Below are 19,953 nucleotides of genomic sequence, written 5' to 3'. Positions count from 1 at the left end.
TACAGTTAATAAATTTAATTTTCAAGAAACCAGTTTGAGATTATCTGAGCCTTGTGGCATGGTGCATCATTCTGCTAGAAGTAGCCATCATAAGATGCATACACTGTGGTCATAAATGGATTGACATGGTCAGCAACAATAGACAGTGGTATTTACGATGCTCACTTGGTTGTAAGGGGCCTGAAATGTGCCAAGAGAATATTCCCCAAATCATTGCACCACCCTCAACAGCAGCCTGAACCACTGATACAAGACAAAATGAATCTGTTTGGGTGATTTTGTGAAGTTCCTTGAGACAACATGTGTTGTGAATTGGCGCTACATAAATAAACTGAATTGAATTGAATCTGTTTGCAGGTTGTTTATGCCAATTCTGATCCTATCTAAATTTTGCAGCTGAAATTATGCAACATCTTTCCCCATCTGTTTTTGTTCATTTTTAGTAAGCCTGCATGGATTATAGCTTTTCCTGTTCTTAGCTGACATGAATTGCACTTGATGTGGTCCTCTGCTCCTATAGCTCATTGAATGTAACCCATGGTTCAGTGCATTCAAAGATAGTATTCCACCTTGGTTGTAACAAGGGGTCATCTAAAACTTATGTGCCCAGTCTTCTATTACATCAATAATGTCTTTCCATCCACACAACTGCCTCCTACATTTTTTTTTTTTCAGACCATTTCTGGAAACCCAAGAAATGTTTCTGTGCAAAACGTGGCACCAACAATCATGCCACATTTGAAGTTGCTTAAATCTCCTTTCTTCTCCATTCTGCAGCCCAGCATGAATTCAGCAAGTTGTCTTCACCAGGTCTATCTACCTAACTGCATTGAGTTTCTGATTCACTGGCTGATTCACTTTTACTGTTAACAAACAACTGAGTTTGTGTACATCATGTCTATTGTTCACATGTTAATTCAAAATAATAAATTAACATTCAACTAGTGTCACAGCATCCATTTTTCTGCATTGTGTGCACTAGGAAAAGCTCTCATCTTAGTCTTTATTTGTTTTCCGCTTGCATCTGTATTGTATTTGGTGCTCAAAAATTAGACTGAATTAGATGTTTTTGATAGCCAGACAGACATATGGCACTCACAGTCTGGGGCTAGTAGGATACACAGCAATCATTGTCCAGCAGCAAAATATAATGAAATGTAAAGCGCAGAGTGTGGGAAAAACTCAGCCTCTGATTTGGCTATAACAGTTCCTTCTGTCTGATTTTCAGCTAAAAAGGCTTAAACTTCTACAACAAGCCTTTAACCCTACTAATGCCCCACCCCCACTACACCCAGACTCACTTTACTGCAGTTTGAAGCTCTCTCTTTGAATCTCTTGTTTAGTTGATGGCCTGCACTTGCACGGCCACACACACTAATGTATGCTAAGACTCTTTGCCAAACAAAACTCTTCAGTTGAAAATGCAAATGTCTTGCTGGATCGGTAAATTGCACTGTGAGGAATATCTTTACCCAAATGATCAGACACAGACACAAGGACAGCTATAAGTACACACTGCGAATCCATTTTGTGTGATTTTCCACTTATTTATAAGTACGTGGATGCTAGCCAGTTGTGACCTCGATTACTGATAGTTGTCTTTTTTTTTTTAGCTTGTGTTGCCTTCAAACACCCACAGAGGGAATTAAAAAAGGCATCAACACACAAGACCGAGTAAGTCCATTATGCGTGTCACATTCAGTCTGAAACTGATTTCTTTTTTTGTCTGTGCCAATTTAAAGATAGTGAGTTCTTGAGTAAAGAAGGCTGTCAGAGGGGTTTGGATGGAACAGGAAGTAACCCTTCCCTTCGACAGAAGGCCCTTTTGTCATTATTAAAGATTAATGTTTGCACAAGTGTGGCAGGAATTAGCATTAGTGACGGTTTTAGTGTCAAACGCCTGTTTAAGAGCTGTCACTCCTCTGAAATGAGACAACTTAATATCATGGCACTAATAATACCAACTAATCGTGGTGCCAAATAAGGAGATCAAAGCTAAGAGTTCGGTGTTGAGGGGCAGAAAGAAAGAAAATACAGACAGACAACAGTATTCTGTCACAGTCTGATGGTATTCGCGGAATCCTGGAGCTATTTCTATTTTGGTCCGCTTCAAGTTTTATTAAGAGCGTTGTCTCATGATTACTGCGTTGGCTAGAATGAAAACAGATACTCCTTGGGCTGTAACCATTTTAGGGTAAAAATGAAAAGGCAGTTGCTTTTAAAGCTTTTTTCAAAACAACATATCTTTGATACTGTGCTGTAGTTTTATGCTCTGACTATGCATCTGGTTTTAAGAGGTTCTTGCTTTGGATTTATTCAAAATATCCCTTGACAGTTGCGCATGAAAACCCATTGTTATCAGCTCCCACTGATGGATAGCTCTACCTGTTAGAGTGGTGCAGCTGTACTCTCCCTCTTCATCCCTCTATAGAATTGCATTTGCTTGTTGCATGCCAATGGAATGAGAATATGGCCATGGAGGGATGGATATTTACTATGCAGAGCATATCACTGTCTCCCCATTTAGAACCATTAGCTTCTGTTAGCAGACAGTATTCTTCTTGTTTAAGACCAGACTATTATGAGCTTGTTTTGCTGCATTATCCAATTAGTTTATTCCAATTAGCAGTACCCAGCAATAGGTAGTGGTAGGGAACGCTACATTACTCACTGTGCTTTGAACACAGAGAATTCTGGTCACTTTCTCTGGGACCAAGAGTTAAAACCAGAGAAACATTATGCTGGAAAATGTTGGGGTTTGGAAACCTTAACTTTTTAAAACCTCTGAATACTTTGATGCTGGTATTTGGCAGATGCCTACTGTCAGCTTAAAGACATAAATGTTTTGACTATCTCCACAAAATTAGACACAAAAAAAAAATAGCAACATGTCCAGTTAAGCAAGTTGTAGGCCTACACTGTAGGTGTGTAATGCATGACACAAAGTATTGCTTATAAATTAATATAGTCATAATTAACAGAGACTTAAAACACAAAATCTTTAGATTAAAATGGTATGGTACGTTTTTCAGAAACTGCAAATGATCTTGTACATATTAAGTGGATCCTCCTACCAAAATGTAAACTTAGCAGATAGCTGTTATTGCAGCTAGGAAGGGTTAGGGTTAAAATAATTTTAGTTTGGTTGGTGAGATAAAAAATTTAAATAAAAGTGTAACAAAGAATAGGTGGAAATGAAGAGTCGCTTTCTAAAATACGTAGCTTTTTGGACAAAATGGTTTAACTGAAGTAAAACTTTACATCTCAAATGGACAAGTAGCTGCACCTCTCGTCTCTAGTAACTTGTTGATCATTCCCAAAAGAACACCCTTGAGTGCACCGTGGAAAAGAAATATAACATTTTTCGGATTCTATACTGTTTAGCCAATTCTTGCTGTAAACTATGGTTTTACTCTATCTTATGGCGTTGAAATTCATAGCTCAGTGGCTATTTTGGCATATACATACATGATTCTAGGTCTTTTAATGTTTTGTCTGTAACTACGTGGTTGCAGTTTGACAGTTTTAAAATCTGTGCGTGGTAACGATGTACAACTTTTTTTTTTTTTTCCCAGGGTCCTTTGATAGTTTTTGTTGAATATTAAATATAAGGATTTTTGTTTAGTAATAGATTGCTCTCAGTTTCTTTTTACACACCAGTGAGAAATATGCGTAGACAAGCAGTATCTTTACACAAACAGGGAACTAAAATGAGCTTTACAACCAAGCCTCATGGTATGCTCTCAACCTTTGTATCCTTCTGTTTGATGTTTGTCAACATCAAATCGTTAAAGTTTGCTTTAGGTTTCCTAACAAAATACCCCTTGTAAAATGTATTCCAGCTTTTCTACATAGTGACCATACTAACAGGCTTAGAGTTGAGCAGGTTTGCGTTAATTACATCAAACGTATTTTGCTTTAATAGCCCATTATAGTGTTCTTGTTGAGGCACTTTAGCTACACCATTGGCCTTAAATTGTTTTTGTTTAATATTATGAAAGTTGGCATTATGCTAAACACAAACTATCTAAAACTTTGTGCAGTGGCACCCAAGTTCACATGAGTGATTGACATGCTTTAACCAACGTTGAGTGTCAGTTAACAGCTTTTCCTGACTGAATAAATGCAGTTACAGCAGAGGACAGAGGGATGAGAGAGATGAGAGGGACCATATTTGATTAGCCTCTAAAGGGAGGAATATGCCTTTAATCCCTCTTTTAACTAATCCCTCTCCTGTTGAAGGTCCTCAGCACCTAAGGGCAAAAACATGTAAGTGTTGAGGCAGCAGTCACACTGTAGGGTTCTGTGACTCCTTTACATTTGTTTTATTCCCTGTGACTAGAGGTTGCAATTTAAGTACATCGTTGGCATTTTTAGAGAAAAGGCTGAAGCAATTTACATAATTAGAAATTATTGGCATTTTCCTTTTTGCTTTTGAGGGACAGTTTCAGGTCAGTCCATTTCTGTATGCTTTTGTTTCATTGGCAAATGTTGCAACTGCTCAATAGTGAAAGCAGTAACTGGCTGTTTTAACAGTCGCTAGAAATCTGAATATTGTCATGGAAAGGAACAATATTCAGTGAAAAGAAAACCCTACATGTTTAAAGCTTCAAAATAAGATTCTTTAATTATGTTTTTTGGGGGGGTGTCCGATTTCCAACCCTTCCCCTTTATCTACCCTTGATGCACGCAGATATCACCTTATTGGAATATATATATATATATTTTTTACTTTTTTTCCAATAAACTCTGTTTTTAACATTTATTTTTAGATTTTTTTATTTAGTTTTATTAAGTCTGGTTTGGATTTTAAGACCATGGTCTGCTGAATACCCTATAATCTAACCAATAGTAAAATGTTTTCATTCATGAAAGACCCACCTTAATTAATATATTTTATTTCCAATTAAGACCATTTTATATTAATATCCGCCATGATTAGAGGATCAGTCTGAAGCAGCTTTACACATGCACAATTCATTAGCAGTCTGCATGCATAGCAGTGGCTCTAAGACTCCAAGGGAAGCTCAGCTTCCCCTAAAATGTCAAAAAATAAGTGATCAAATATATACTGTTGTGTGTACATGTCAATGACTAAGTATGCACTACAACGTGCTCAACGTTTGTTCAGAATCAGCTTCTTATCACTGGTAACGATGCAGCTTTCCTCTCACTCTTTCCTGCAGCTTCACAGTGTTTTAAACAGTGAGTTCAATAACGAAGCAAAAATGCTGGGCTTTGTCCCGCCCATCGGACGCTCAGCGTCTCTGGGGGTCTAGGGGGCCTCGGCTGACCCGGACGCTCAGCTTCTGCATGATGATTGGATGATCTGTCTGAGGCTGAATCCCTTTTTGATTGACAGCAAAATGAGCGAATCAGCGATCTTGAAATTGAGCTTCCCCTCTTTGAAAGACCAGCATCCTCTACTGATGCATAGGGATCTCTTGCAGCTGTTGGGAGGGACTGTTTGGCAAGCTCTGGGCTACCTGTGGAATAGTAGGAATAATAGAAGGTTCCTCCATTAAAAACCTGAAAAGGTTGGTAGATTTGTTGCTAGTTACCTTTTTGAAAAATTCATGCAAGAAGGGTCTGAAACCTTACTGCTGTAGCATAAACAGTTTCCAGCTCACACATTTTGCTTTGATTTTCACAAATGTATTTCCATCCACCCATCCACCCATCCATCCATCCATCCATCCATCCATCCATCCATCCATCTATCCATTCGGGACTGACAAAAATTATTATAAAATTCTCACATTAAAAACCTTGTCTGAAAAACAACCATTTTCTTGCAGTATTTCCACATAAATTTGAAACTAAATTAAATGTCAGGATCTGAACAGAAAAACATTTATCTGTAGATACAACTTACACACAAATATAGAATTGCTAAATTTAGTAACGTATTGCTATTATTACTATGAAGTTATTGTGTAGCTTACTGCACAAAATAGAATAGTTTTTAGCTGTTCTGCTGATTATAGAGTAATGCAAGCTGATGCTATCCAGTGCATTAGCCACCATTAGCCACCCTTAAGTCAGCTGCATGAGATATGCTCCTTGTCGCTTGCTAACTTTGGCTTTAACAAACAGTTAGCTTGAGAATGGAGAGTGGTACTCCTTCAGGTTCGGCTCCATGACTGTTTATGGGGTTTTTTTGTGTCTGGAAATGTTTCCATACAACTAAATTTATCTTTCCTGTATTTGAGGCATAGTTTTGGAGATTTCAACCTACTGACCCTTTGACTGGCTATACAGGACTATACAGTTTTATAGAAGATTTGAGCTGGTTTTGAATCTTGGTGTTCTGGCCTCATGCCTACACTGGATATATACCCAGCTTATAAAAACACAGAAAAAGGCAAGACAATTAGGTGTGTACACACAGTTTGAATACTTTTAGAGTCTTACCAGCAGGGGGACGTTTGGACTTAACTGTTTATTGTACACATTGCAACTTGGGCAGTACTGACACGGAAATGTTTGCATTTATCTCCAACCAGTGAAGTAGCATTCAAAATTACAGCCAAGGTTTTTCGATGGTTTTTACAAAACCATGCTTATCTTTCCTTAAAAATGGCTTAATATGGGTTCATTGTTGGTCATTTCTGAAACCTTGGCTTTAGAATACTATATGCGTAATTTATGAAGAAGCCTCTTTCATCTGCTTTATAAAGACTGCTTCGTGACAAAAAGTTCCCAAATTTGAAAGAATAAATTAGGCTACAGAAGAGGTAGATGTTGAACTTGTTTCACACAGAAAGCAAATAGGAACATAAAAGAAAAAGAGATAAACTGAAGTCTGTGCTGTGAGCAAATCCCAAAGCTTCGCTCTTTTTTTCCGAATGCTGACTTTTCAGCTGCCTGTACCCATTATAGGCTATCATGTCAAAACTTATCTGGTGCCGTGCAATTCAATTTGGCCAAATGAAAATCTAGGCTTTCGTAGCATGCTGGAGTAGTTACAGTGAATGTCCGGGATGACAGCAGCTGTCATGAAGGACCACTTCCTGCATAATGTATACCAAGTGCTTCACTGGTGGTATCAGTGTGTGATCAATATGCAATAAAAACTCATTAAAGAGGTCTATGTTCTGTCATGGAAATTAATTCCGGAAGACGAATCTGCAATGTGCCACCCAGGATATGATTTCGGCCCATTCATGCATAAAAAAAGTTATTTAAAGCCAGGAATTGGATATGGAATGTGTGTGTAGAGAAAATGAGAAGGAAAGAAAATTGTAAGGCAGTTTGTCATTGTAAGATTTGCTAGTCGGTTTAGTTTTCTGTTCACCTGAAAGAAATCTGCTCATCATCTTGAACCTTCATTCTTGAAAATCTAACAATCCTTTTTATTTCAGCTCCTATTGGAATTATGTTTTTGTCCCTCTCTGCATGCATTTCTATTTTAACTGATTATTCCAGGTTCACCTTTTGACAGGCTTACATGCTGTGTTTTATTATTAGGGAGAGGAAGGTAAACACAACCAAGAGATAATGTCTACTTGCACACAGAGACATATACGGCAGCCTCGACTGGCACCTTTTTGCCAATTCAGTTTTCTTGATAATCCTGCATATTACACTGAGCATTAGTAGCAAAATCAAATATTGATTGCTTCTCCATCATGCTCCACAACGAGCTGCAAGGGGGCACTGATGGTCTGCGTGGTTCAAAGAGGAAAGGAGAAGTATTAATCAGGCCTTGCTTTGGCTTTTAACAGGTCAGAGCTGAATTCGACGAGAGTTCCAAACATAAAATTGCTGAACCTTATCTGAAACCCATATGGTGAATTTACTGCAGGGGTTTGGAGCCTCATATGTTAGAGATGATGTGTTTAGATGATGTATGTGATTTCTTCAATTTTCGGCAGTGATTATCTGCTCTGCAGGGACACCAAATGTATTCATATTAAATTATCTCAGTCACTCAATAACCTGCTATCGAGCTCCTACTAGTTACTTTGGGTTTTGATCAATAATGTTACTCATCGCAATGAATAGCTTATAATGTATTTAAATCATATTTACTCCTTATATTGGTTAGAGATGCACCAAAAAGAGTTTTAGGGATGATTTCAACCTCTGTATTTTGTAATCCTTTGACTCTCCAATACAGGCCATAGCTGCTCAAGCATTATATCATAACAAGAACATCATTCAAAATGTTTAGTGTCCTCTTTAGTGTGTTATTAATTATTTATATTCAAAGAAAATGGGGCATCCTACCGTGAATTTTAAAGAAGTTACATTTAAAAGAGGGTTTACTATTTTAAACAAGGACAAAAAGACTAGAAGGAGTCAATAATTGAAATGTCTTTAGGATATTAAACTAGCAATTACCACGGTTAGTGTAGATAGTGGTATGAAAAACAATAGTCTGTGTGCGTATCCTCTGGAGAATATAGCAGCCAGCCACTGCTCAGGCCAGATCAATCTGAGCATCGGCCGATTAGGGTTACCAGGCATTTTCTCAGTGCAGCTCCTATTTTTTGTAGATTATCATCATTATTACAGTTAATATGTACTTTGCAGCATCATGCTTTTACTATTGAATGAGAAAGTTGTAAAAGTTATCATCAGACGCTTTGGTGCATGGGAAAATATTATTGTGCATGCTCACTTTTTGTTCATGCCTTCACTGCAGAATTTTGTTCTGAGTCAGATCCTGTGAATAGCTCAGCTAATTTTCCCTTTTATCCCTGACTCTGCATTTACAAATCGGCCCTGACACATCCTATTCATAAGTTCCCAGGCCTTTAATTTATTCAACATATCACTTTTATTTCCCCACAACCTCTCTGTTTTTACCTGATAATCCTTGAAACAGATCAGTCTGCACCCAGATGGCACAGTGCTATGAAAATATTTGTTGACCTTGAGCAGAAGTATTCATACTCCTTGAACCTTTAAGAATTTGTCATGTTACAACCACAAACTTAACTATTTTTAGTGGGAATTAATGTGACAGATACATTTCTTGAAACTTCATTAAATTCTGTTGAACTATTCAGTGCGTTGTGTTCCAGGTGGTTATTTGTGTTGCACAGGACTATCACGTCTGCTGTTGACAGCCTATGCTGCTGATACGTGAACGTTATCAGCTATGGTGGGAGACAACAAGGGGCAAAAAGAAGCACGTAGAAACAAACAGCAAGTGTCAAAAGTGTGGGATCACTTAAACATAACAGAGGTGTGTTCTGAAAAGAACTCTGGAAAAAATTAATTTTCTGACAGAACACTTCCGTACACTACAGTCGTCTGCAGAACGAGAACACTCGTGCTTGTGAAGAAACAGAGTGCGCTTTGATATATAAATGGCATTGTTTATTATGAGTTACACATTACCTATCAGGAGTTTACCTTTTTGATAGATAAAGTGTAATTAGATTTTATTTCTTCTCTGTTCATGCAGCAAAAAAAAAAAGTAAAACAAAACATGAGAAGAGTGTACCTTGGCACTTAAGGACACAAAGGTTCCGTTTGGTTAATTATGCTTTTTGATTTAAAAAATAAATCCCTTTAGAAATCCAGGATGCTTTATGCACTTTTTTGTTTGTGATCATTTTCCCTACAAAGGGAGTAAGCAGCGTATGATGTTAAGTTAAACAGAAAGGGCTGAGCTTGACATGCTGATGTTAGAATTTTCTTATTTTTTTGGAACTTTTGGTACTAACAGTGGATCCTTTGCTACAAATGTTCCATGTATACACTGAAGACATGCAATGTTATTGCTTTTTTTAAAAGAATGAAATATTGATTTTATTTAAAAAATGAATTTAATCATTTTGTTTAATTGCATTTTCTATTCAAAATATTTCTGTTATTAATAAAATAAACACAAGTAGTTAAAAATGTACAGTGTGCCAGTTTTCTTCATCTAATCATCAGAATAACCAACAGAATACTTGGTCACTGCAGCCCTAATGCATTGTATTCAACATCCCCAAGTCAACAATTTGTGAAAACAGTTTTTGTTGCAGTTACAGCTACAAGTCTTTGGATGTATCTCTTTACCAGCATCTCAAATCTAGTCACTGACATTTGCTCCTGTTCTTTGCAAAATAGCTCAGTCAGACTGTGTGAAGAGCTCCTGTGAACAGTCTTGCTTCAAATTTGATTTGGGTCTGAACTTTGATTAGACAATTTGAACCCATGAATATAAATTGATCTAAACACTCCATTGTAGCTCTTTTTGTATGTTTAAGATAGTCTTCGTGTTGGAAAGGAACCCTCTGCCACAGTCTCAAGTGTTTTGCAGTCTAACAGGTTTTCTTCCAAGATTGCCATTCATTTAGCTTTATACATCCTGCAATCAACTCTGGCCAGCTTCTCCATTCCTGCTGAAAAAAGCAGCCTTACAGAATGATGCTGCCACTTTATATGTTTGGTGGTGTTTCTTCCTTTATTTTGCTTCTATTGCTCTTTAGGAGGTTGTACTAGAATGACAAACACAAGGAGCATTTCTTGCTCAGAAATGTGTGAAACTGCTCAGCAGGTAATTATAATTTAAAATCATGCATGCATATTTATAATTCCTTCATGTGTTTGATGAACATTCATCACAAGTATAATTTTGAAGCATTGATTTAATAGAGCAGCCAATCACAGCCTACATTGACTTTAAGGTTTTTAGTAAAACCACTTTTCCTGAACAATAAAAGGAAATGAAAAAGAAAGTAGGCCATTACACTTCTGTGCCAGTTGTGTGCCATTGTTCCTGTGTAACATCTTAAATGTGAATATTTCTCTGTCTGTGGCTGCACTTCCATGCACTTCAGTACACAGTAAAAAAAAAAAGAAAACCTTACCGTGAGCTGGAATTAATTGGAGCTGAATAAATCCCATCATGTTTGTCTTTTCTGTCCTTTCTGTCCTTCATCATTCTGGGCAGAGACGGGACTGATGAATGGGGAAATGGCTGGCAGGGGATTTCTTTAACTGGCCTTTTTTTGCTATTCCAAAACTGTTTTTAGCAGGTTGAGTTGTTTGGTGCTGTTGAAGAGTGGTCCTCTGTGAGCATGCAGTCTGTAACACATGATAAATTTGTTGTGTTTGTTTTGAGCGGAATTTCTGTAGTTGGGGCTCATTGCTGTTGCGAGCTGGAGACGGGTCTCTGTCTCAATGAGGGGCTGGCGTGAAAAAGTGGCTTTGTGCCCCAGAAAATCATGTGACAGCACAATGTATGGGGCTCAGCTTTCACTGCCCCGGGCTTCATTTGAATTGATTCATACAGCGCTTGTTTACTCACATTGAACTGTAGCAGATAGCAGTATCTAGCTGGCTTGTGCAGCATGCAGTGTCTTCTGTTTCATCCCAAAGCCTCTCCTTGGTAAAAAATAAATAAATTAAGCTAATCTAATTTATCTTTGAAATTAATACTTAATAGATTCTGTGTTTATGGGGGTTGGGAAAGATAATCTTATTAAACTGTGGGCTTGTTTGGCATTTTCACAATTTTACCTAATATAAAATTAAAAGAAAATATTACCACCATTTTTTAAAATCTACTTCCAAGTCTTCCCATATTTCTTTACCTCAAATGCTAGGCTCATGTTATATGGTTAGAAGTCAGGTCGTTTTAACAAAACATCGGTAAAAATAAATGTGATTGTGTTTGGTTGGATGAAATTGAAATGTCTGTAAAAAATGTTGGATAATAATATTAATGTGGATTGTGTTAATGACTCAAGTTTCTTCTATTAACTTGCAGCAGAGGCGTGCAATGATTGTCTGCAGAGTAGATAACACAAGCTAGTGTGAATTTTGTTTATATGCTGACCAAAGAATTAGTCATATAGGCAATAAAGACAGGCAATATTTAATACAGGGTTATACATTAAGTATAAATTTAGTATTTAAAATTTGCATTTTTGGAAATAATTGTCTTATTCAATCATGTATGATGGTGCTAGTTTTTTTTAATAGCCAATCATTCTTAATGCAAAATTAAACTAAACCAAAACATCACTCATATAAAGCCAAATGCATCGTGTTCAGTAATAAGGTAATTATTTTCTAGTGGTGTAAAAGGGCCTAAATTAAAGCACTAGGCAGTCTGGATCATATTAGAAGCAATGTAATTAAATGCAAATTTACATAAAACTGGAGTTATCCCATAAAAGACAACAGTTTTGAAAAAAAAAAAAAAAAACTAGAGAGGGATATGGAGGTAAATAGGAAAGTCCATTGTTGAAAACAGGGAGCATAAACACAGGGAGGATGTGTCCTGAAGTGGTAATGGGTGAGAGAAATCAGCTGCTAGTCAAATAACTGAAGGGGAGCAAAAACTGGGGGAACTATGTGGAGAAATGAAAAAACACAGGGACTACACAAGGATCAGATAAACAATAACTAAACTGAACATGACAAAACACCAAAGTTATGAGAAGTGCAAGGCCAAATCAGACAAAGCAACTCGGTATCATGTGTAAAATGAAAGATCAGAATATACAAACAACACAGTGCACAAGAACAGCCAAATCAAGTTAATATAATACAGGACGTACAGTTTAAAACAGAAACAGACAAATAGATGAAAACCATAAACCTCCAAACAGCAAGGTTCCCAGAATTTCTTGAAGAAAATGTTCTAAAAATCATAGCCAAAAGGATCTTTTATGCAGTTCCTCTTAAGTTTGTCTGGAAAACCCAGCTTTTTGTTGGGGTTTAAGTCTTGTTTGGTTTATGGTCAGTGCACCACCATAGTAAGAAGCAAATCACAGAAACTTGCCTAATTCTAGCAACAGCTTCTAAAACCTGAATGCAACATAGAAGAATGAGTTGACAATCAGTGTTCATAAACAGAGGAATGACGAGTAGATTGTAATTGGGGTTTTACTGGCCAACTAGACGATGAGAATTTGAAGTGTGCAAAGGGGAGGGTAATGTGTGACAAAAGAGTAGTAGTCCATTGTAAGTCTGAAAACAAAAACTTGCAAATCCTGAATCAAATATATTACTGAAACTTGTGTTGTTTCTGTGTTTTCTAAGAACTTGTGCTTCCTCTTCTTCTTTGAACCATTTTCCTGGATGCTCCGATGGTCCTAAAAATCTTCAAGCTTGATTTCTGCTGGAACACTTGCATCTCATGATGTTATCTTAGAATCTGCCCACTACCTGTGAATGTGTTTTATAATCAGCATATGGCTAGACAGGTTTTTGCATGCTTGTGTGTTTGAGTGCGTCTAAGCTGCAGTAATCCTGAGGGTAAACCCCAGCTGTGAGAGATGTTTGTTGACTTCAGGCAGTTTAAAAGATAGGTGAGATGAGGGTTGTGTGTACATGAATATTTGCGTGTCACGTAAAGGGGATATTTATGGGGAGTTAACATTGCTATTAATTTCACAGTTGGAGTTGCATCAGTGTAGCAAATGAAATTTGTATGCATGTAAATGCCTGCACATGTTTGTGTTTATTTCTACATGTGAGTGTTTGTTTATAGGATGCGGGTTATAGCGACAACAAATGTCACACCCCATGGGAAGCAGGACCGTTTGATGTGAGACATGCAGCTCTTCACCGAACCCCCCCAGGCCTCACTTTTTAAGCTAAATAAAAATATCTCCTGGGCATCCAATCTGTTGCAAGTGGGTAAAGCATGGGGAATGAATCGTATGGGAAATATGACTGGTCTTCATGGTTGGAGCATGAGCCAGAGAGTGTTGTGCGTATGGGAACATGGGTTCTGACTGCATGTCATCACTAATCACCCAACGTTGGCTTTGAAGCATCCAATAAATAAAACAAAACAAACAAATTTCAACACCACCTTCATTTCATGACTGAAAATATTTGCATGTGATTGGAGTTTATATGACAGTAGGTTTGAGAAATTTGAAATAAAAAGAAAATAGGTCAGTCTGTAAACACGTTTGCTGGAGGAACATGCTTGAAAAAATTACAGAATGCACACAGACATGCACAGAAAAGCAAACATTCACTCTTAAACACACAGAACTGCTGTTTCCTTAGCAGATGAACTGTCTTCTATCTCTCATGCGATCTCAAATAAATGATCCCTAAATGCCTGTCTTCTTTTTAATTAGGTCATTTAACGGACCATATGCATTTTGGTTGTGCACAAAAATATAGAGAAATAGCACCACTGGAACATGAATGCCACCATCCAATAACTATACAATGTCAACCCTGACCCCAGCAAGTGATATTCACATTTCTAGCTGTTGTAGGCTTGAAATAAAGCTGTCAGGCATGCACCATTCATCTCATTTGACATAAGTACTTCCCATAGAAAAGAAAAACAGAGTTTTTTTTCTCATACTATGGTGTCTTAATATTTGTGTAGTAATGTAGCTGAATCTACAATGTGAATGCTGGCTTTCAAGAAAATAAATGTTCTAAGTGGAGGCCCTGCTACAACTTATTGCCAAAAAAGGTCTTCTAATGGCCTGGTAAACTATTACTCTACTTATAAAAAGCAAAGCTGGTATGAACGTGAGCAACAGAGTGCTTCCTTCATCAGGGATGAGCAGAATACAGTTGAAACTGAGAAGGAAAGCATGAAAAGAGGTCAGGGAAGGGAGGACTTGACAGTCCAGTGTTCAGAAAGCAGGTTTTTTCCTTGACAGGTCTCACCCAGCCTGAGTCAAAAGAGAGAATTGAGATAAAAAGGAGAGAAATGTGAGTGAAAATTAGTGATTTGTATGTATTATAGAGTGTGGTGAAAGCCAACACAAGGACATGAAAGCTGCATTTCAAAGTTGTGCATAACAGCTTTATCTCACATGGCAAAACAATGTCTGTATTTTGCTTAAGAACAAGCCTGGGGAACAAATAAATAAAAGTAATATAACTCAGCTTGATCGTATCACTCTAAGCTGTTGGTGTTTCATTTTGTGCCGACTGATATCGCATAGCTCCATCACAAGATATTTTCCTATTTGGTGGTGTGTTGCACCACTAAGGAGTAATCCTCCCTCACAATAATGCATGTATTCTATCACACAGCTAGTGGATAAGTTGACATTTTTGCTCCCATAGGCTCTGTCTCTCTTTTTATATCTCTTCTTCTGTATTTCTGTTTTTCTGAGGTATCTTTATCGTTTAGCTTTAACATACATCTGCAATTTAGTTTGAGGTATGAGCTACAACCTGTCCCTGGCTATTTTCCCTGTTTCATAGAAAAAAAAAAACCCATAATATTTATGTACATTGCAGGCTTAGTGACTGTGAGTCAAAGTGACTAGGAACAGGGAGATCGGCATTTACACAAGCGTGCCAAAGAAGCGACAAAGAGGAGATTAAAGGGTCTGAGACAAAATGACAACCGGAAGAACCCGGAAAGTAGGGGTGAAAAAAGACTAAAGGAGAGAGGAGGAGAGCAGAGCCTTATCATCGTCTACTCATCCAACAGTGGATGAAATTACTCTTCTCTGTTTTGCTACGTCTGCAGTGAGCGCTATCTGGCTCTGACCGCAGACGGGGATTTGCAGCAGTCATAAATCTCTGTTTTTAAATGTGTTTGTATATGTGCATGAAAGCCAGGAATGCACGAAAGCACGGCTGAGCAGGCGCAGTTGGGTGCTTGTGTTTAGATGTCCTGTTGTTAAGATGAAATGACTTTGCTGAATTTATGGAAATCAGCCTGGGGGGTTAGAAATTAGCTCTTGTAATTCATAGATATGTTGACGAATGAAATGGAACAATGTGAGTGTCATGGAAGTCAGATAAAACCAAACCATGTTCACTGACAGAAGACTGCCATTGGCTTAAAAACAGAGAAACAAGCGAGTATGCCTGTTGCTAAGATGGAAAGTCCATTAATAATTCAACATTTTGTGCTTATGTTCTTTTAAAGATGCTGATATATTTTCTTTTAGTTCTCAATTGTCAGTTACCTTCCCCTTATGCAGGTTATCAAATCTTACCACTTTAAATTCCTAATGAACTATCTTTGGGATCATTCTAACAGTTTATTAATTGAGCTAAAACATTTGTCAGTAGTTTTGTTTTTTGGTTAATTTATTTAGCTCATTTGTTGTTTGCCAGGTTGTCTTTAAACTACAAGTAGAGAAATACGATAATCAGCAGATGATTAGTAAGAGACAGCTGGGTTTTTGTTTCTGACTGACTTCATAGTGAGGTTTCTGAATCTAGTTGGACGCATTAATGGAACAAATGTCAACATCCTTTGGTCCACATAACCTGATATGTCTGCTACAAAATCTAAATTAAACTAGCATACACTACGACCTCATACCAAATAGAGTGTTATTACTCTGTTTGCTGCCAACATAGCCCTGACCCTTTAAGGCATTGGATCCGCTAGACCTTAAAGTGTACAGTGCATAGTAGAGTTTTTTTTTAATTACACGTTTCTCCGGTAAATTCCACAGATATGTAATTGAATTAAGATAAAGGGATGTTGAAGGCAAAGTTAACACCTCAAACCTTTTCTTTATTTCCTTAAAATATCCTTAATCATTTCTGTTGTGTGGAAGGGTGTATTATTTTGCAGAAAGACCCCGCAGCCATCAGGGAATATAGCTTGTATGAAAGGTTGTTAATGAGTTCACCACCCATATCTTTTTCCACCCATGACCCCCTGCCAGTTCAACAGTGTTCTTTCCTAGGACAACTTTGGATAGAGACTGATTACTGCACAATAGGACCCCAACACAAGAGCTGCAGTTTCTCACCTGCCCTAGATACTTCATCAACATTCTCTGCACAAGAGAAAATTTTTTTTTTATTGTATATTTTTGATAATTATAGCATACATTCTGATAAATTACTTGTTAGGTATCTGTAAAAGTAATACAAGCAGGTTAATATACAAATCCTATTTTTGCTGCCAAGGACTTGTGTTTAAATGAATGCAAAGCCTGGTCTTATTGACAGAATACAGGTCCTTCTCAAAATATTAGCATATTGTGATAAAGTTCATTATTTTCCATAATGTCATGATGAAAATTTAACATTCATATATTGTAGATTTATTGCACACTAACTGAAATATTTCAGGTCTTTTATTGTCTTAATACGGATGATTTTGGCATACAGCTCATGAAAACCCAAAATTCCTATCTCACAAAATTAGCATATCATTAAAAGGGTCTCTAAACGAGCTATGAACCTAATCATCTGAATCAACGAGTTAACTCTAAACACCTGCAAAAGATTCCTGGGGCCTTTAAAACTCCCATCCTGGTTCATCACTCAAAACCCCAATCATGGGTAAGACTGCCGACCTGACTGCTGTCCAGAAGTCCACTATTGACACCCTCAAGCAAGAGGGTAAGACACAGAAATAAATTTCTGTACGAATAGGCTGTTCCCAGAGTGCTGTATCAAGGCACCTCAGTGGGAAGTCTGTGGGAATGAAAAAGTGTGGCAGAAAACGCTGCACAACGAGAAGAGGTGACCGGACCCTGAGGAAGATTTTGGAGAAGGGCCGATTCCAGACCTTGGGGGACCTGCGGAAGCAGTGGACTGAGTCTGGAGTAGAAACATCCAGAGCCACCTTGCACAAGCGTGTGCAGGAAATGGGCTACAGGTGCCGCATTCCCCAGACCTGGGCTACAGAGAAGCAGCACTGGACTGTTGCTCAGTGGTCCAAAGTACTTTTTTCGGATGAAAGCAAATTCTGCATGTCATTCAGAAATCAAGGTGCCAGAGTCTGGAGGAAGACTGGGGAGAAGGAAATGCCAAAATGCCAGAAGTCCAGTGTCAAGTACTCACAGTCAGTGATGGTCTGGGGTGCCATGTCAGCTGCTGGTGTTGGTCCACTGTGTTTTATCAAGGGCAGGGTTAATGCAGCTAGCTATCAGGAGATTTTGGAGCACTTCATGCTTCCATCTGCTGAAAAGCTTTATGGAGATGAAGATTTCATTTTTCAGCACGACCTGGCACCTGCTCACAGTGCCAAAACCACTGGTAAATGGTTTACTGACCATGGTATCACTGTGCTCAATTGGCCTGCCAACTCTCCTGACCTGAACCCCATAGAGAATCTGTGGGATATTGTGAAGAGAACGTTGAGAGACTCAAGACCCAACACTCTGGATGAGCTAAAGGCCGCTATCGAAGCATCCTGGGCCTCCATAAGACCTCAGCAGTGCCACAGGCTGATTGCCTCCATGCCACGCCGCATTGAAGCAGTCATTTCTGCCAAAGGATTCCCGACCAAGTATTGAGTGCATAACTGTACATGATTATTTGAAGGTTGACGTTTTTTGTATTAAAAACACTTTTCTTTTATTGGTCGGATGAAATATGCTAATTTTGTGAGATAGGAATTTTGGGTTTTCATGAGCTGTATGCCAAAATCATCTGTATTAAGACAATAAAAGACCTGACATATTTCAGTTAGTGTGCAATTAATCTAAAATATATGAATGTTAAATTTTCATCATGACATTATGGAAAATAATGAACTTTATCACAATATGCTAATATTTTGAGAAGGACCTGTATAGATGAAAATTACAGCTGCACAAACTGAAGCTAACAGTAACAGCACGGATCAATCAAGGCATTTTGAAATAATACAAAACTGGGATATGGAGCTTTGGTTCCATAAACTTAGTTCTGTTTCTCAGACATGTACACCTGTTGTGGAATGTCTTTTGACCAGCTTGCCTAATTCTCTCCAAAGATCTGGCTGCACTGATCGTTGAATCTTAACAGTTACAGCGATTTTGTGAGTCTGGATTAGCCTGTAATGAGACACAAGTTAAAATAACCCTCTGGTTGATGAATTCTCTTTAGTGAAAATGCCTATTTAATTGGGTTGCTCTGCAATGCTTTCACTGATGAGGATGCCTCGACAAAAGATAACTCACCCTTTTTTAATCTTTCTTTTACGTTGTACTTTATCTGCAACATCAATGGATTCAATTTTTTTCCGTATTTCATCACTTCTTTTTACCTGCTTCTCCATGGCTACAGCACATATATATTGTCTCGCTTTCCAGCTTTCTCTCCTATCCTCTCCTGGCCCCTTTAATTAATTTCCTCTGTGTGTGCTGTGTGTGAAATGCCAAATTAGAAGTTGGGTAAAAGGAGGGCCTTGCAGCTAGAGACATCAATAGCTTCCTTTTAATTCTGAGAACTCCCTCTTTCTCCCATTTCCTCTTTTCTCTCTATCAACCCCCTCTCCTTCCTCTCCCTCTTTTACCCTGCTAATAAAGCCAAATTGGCATGGAAGCTGGTGACCTCTTCCTTCGTCTGCTCTCCTTTCTTTGCTCAAAGAACCATGTCGGGGGAAGAAATGAAAAACGACGAAAGGGCTGATATCAATTGCCATCGAAATATATATATATCTCTTTTTTTAGGTTATCTTTTCTAGTGCCTTGTGTCTGTTTTCTTTTAAGTGCCACTCTTGCATGTCTGAACGTCTGCACATACGTTTCTTACTCTGTTTTTTGTAAATTTTTTCTTTTCTTTGGGAAAAAAGGTTTTGTTTTACTTTTTTAAATGCCTCACTCACTTGGTGTGCTTTTAATAAGTCTCACAGTCAGCCTTACTTACCGCTAGTCTTGACTGTCCCCCTTTTAAGGTGCATAGCAACACCCGACAATGCCAGGACTCTTGCGGAGTTTAGATTTAACAATCACATTCTTTTTTTTCCCCACACATCTTCCTGACCTTGAGGGGTTCTTTTCTCCTTTTTTTCCATACTTGACTGCCTGACACTTTCTCTGGCTTTGTGAGGAGAGACGTTTCTTCAGTGGCTAAACACGGACGGGGCTATTTTTGAATTCCCAGAGAGCGGGCGAGAGTTGAGCCCACCTGTCATTCGCTTGTCCTCTCTTCTCACAACTTTGACTATGAATTATAAATACAGCGTTTCACTATCTTTATTCTTACCTGGGCATGGAGCCTCCTCACATATACACACTTCAACTCTTTTGGGTTATTCATACAGTGCCCATAGCAGCACTCAATCTCTTTTATTTGCATTTACTTTGTTCTCTCCAAACCTCT

General features: G+C 38.0%; 1 protein-coding gene across 1 annotated transcript in view; it reads left to right on the top strand.

Annotated features, from left to right (window-relative positions):
- The first annotated feature begins 1,476 nt into the window (after positions 1-1,476).
- Positions 1,477-19,953, top strand: part of adgrb2 (adhesion G protein-coupled receptor B2) — a 353,452-nt gene continuing 334,975 nt past the window's right edge. The window contains exons 1-2 of the mRNA XM_047383933.1: positions 1,477-1,508; positions 1,614-1,674. Coding sequence (XP_047239889.1) covers positions 1,477-1,508; positions 1,614-1,674 — 93 coding nt within the window. The remainder of the gene's footprint in view (positions 1,509-1,613; positions 1,675-19,953) is intronic.

This window comes from Girardinichthys multiradiatus, chromosome 13 (assembly GCF_021462225.1).
Source record: "Girardinichthys multiradiatus isolate DD_20200921_A chromosome 13, DD_fGirMul_XY1, whole genome shotgun sequence".
Taxonomy (NCBI): Eukaryota; Metazoa; Chordata; class Actinopteri; order Cyprinodontiformes; family Goodeidae; genus Girardinichthys; species Girardinichthys multiradiatus.
This window is presented reverse-complemented; position numbering and strand designations above follow the sequence as displayed.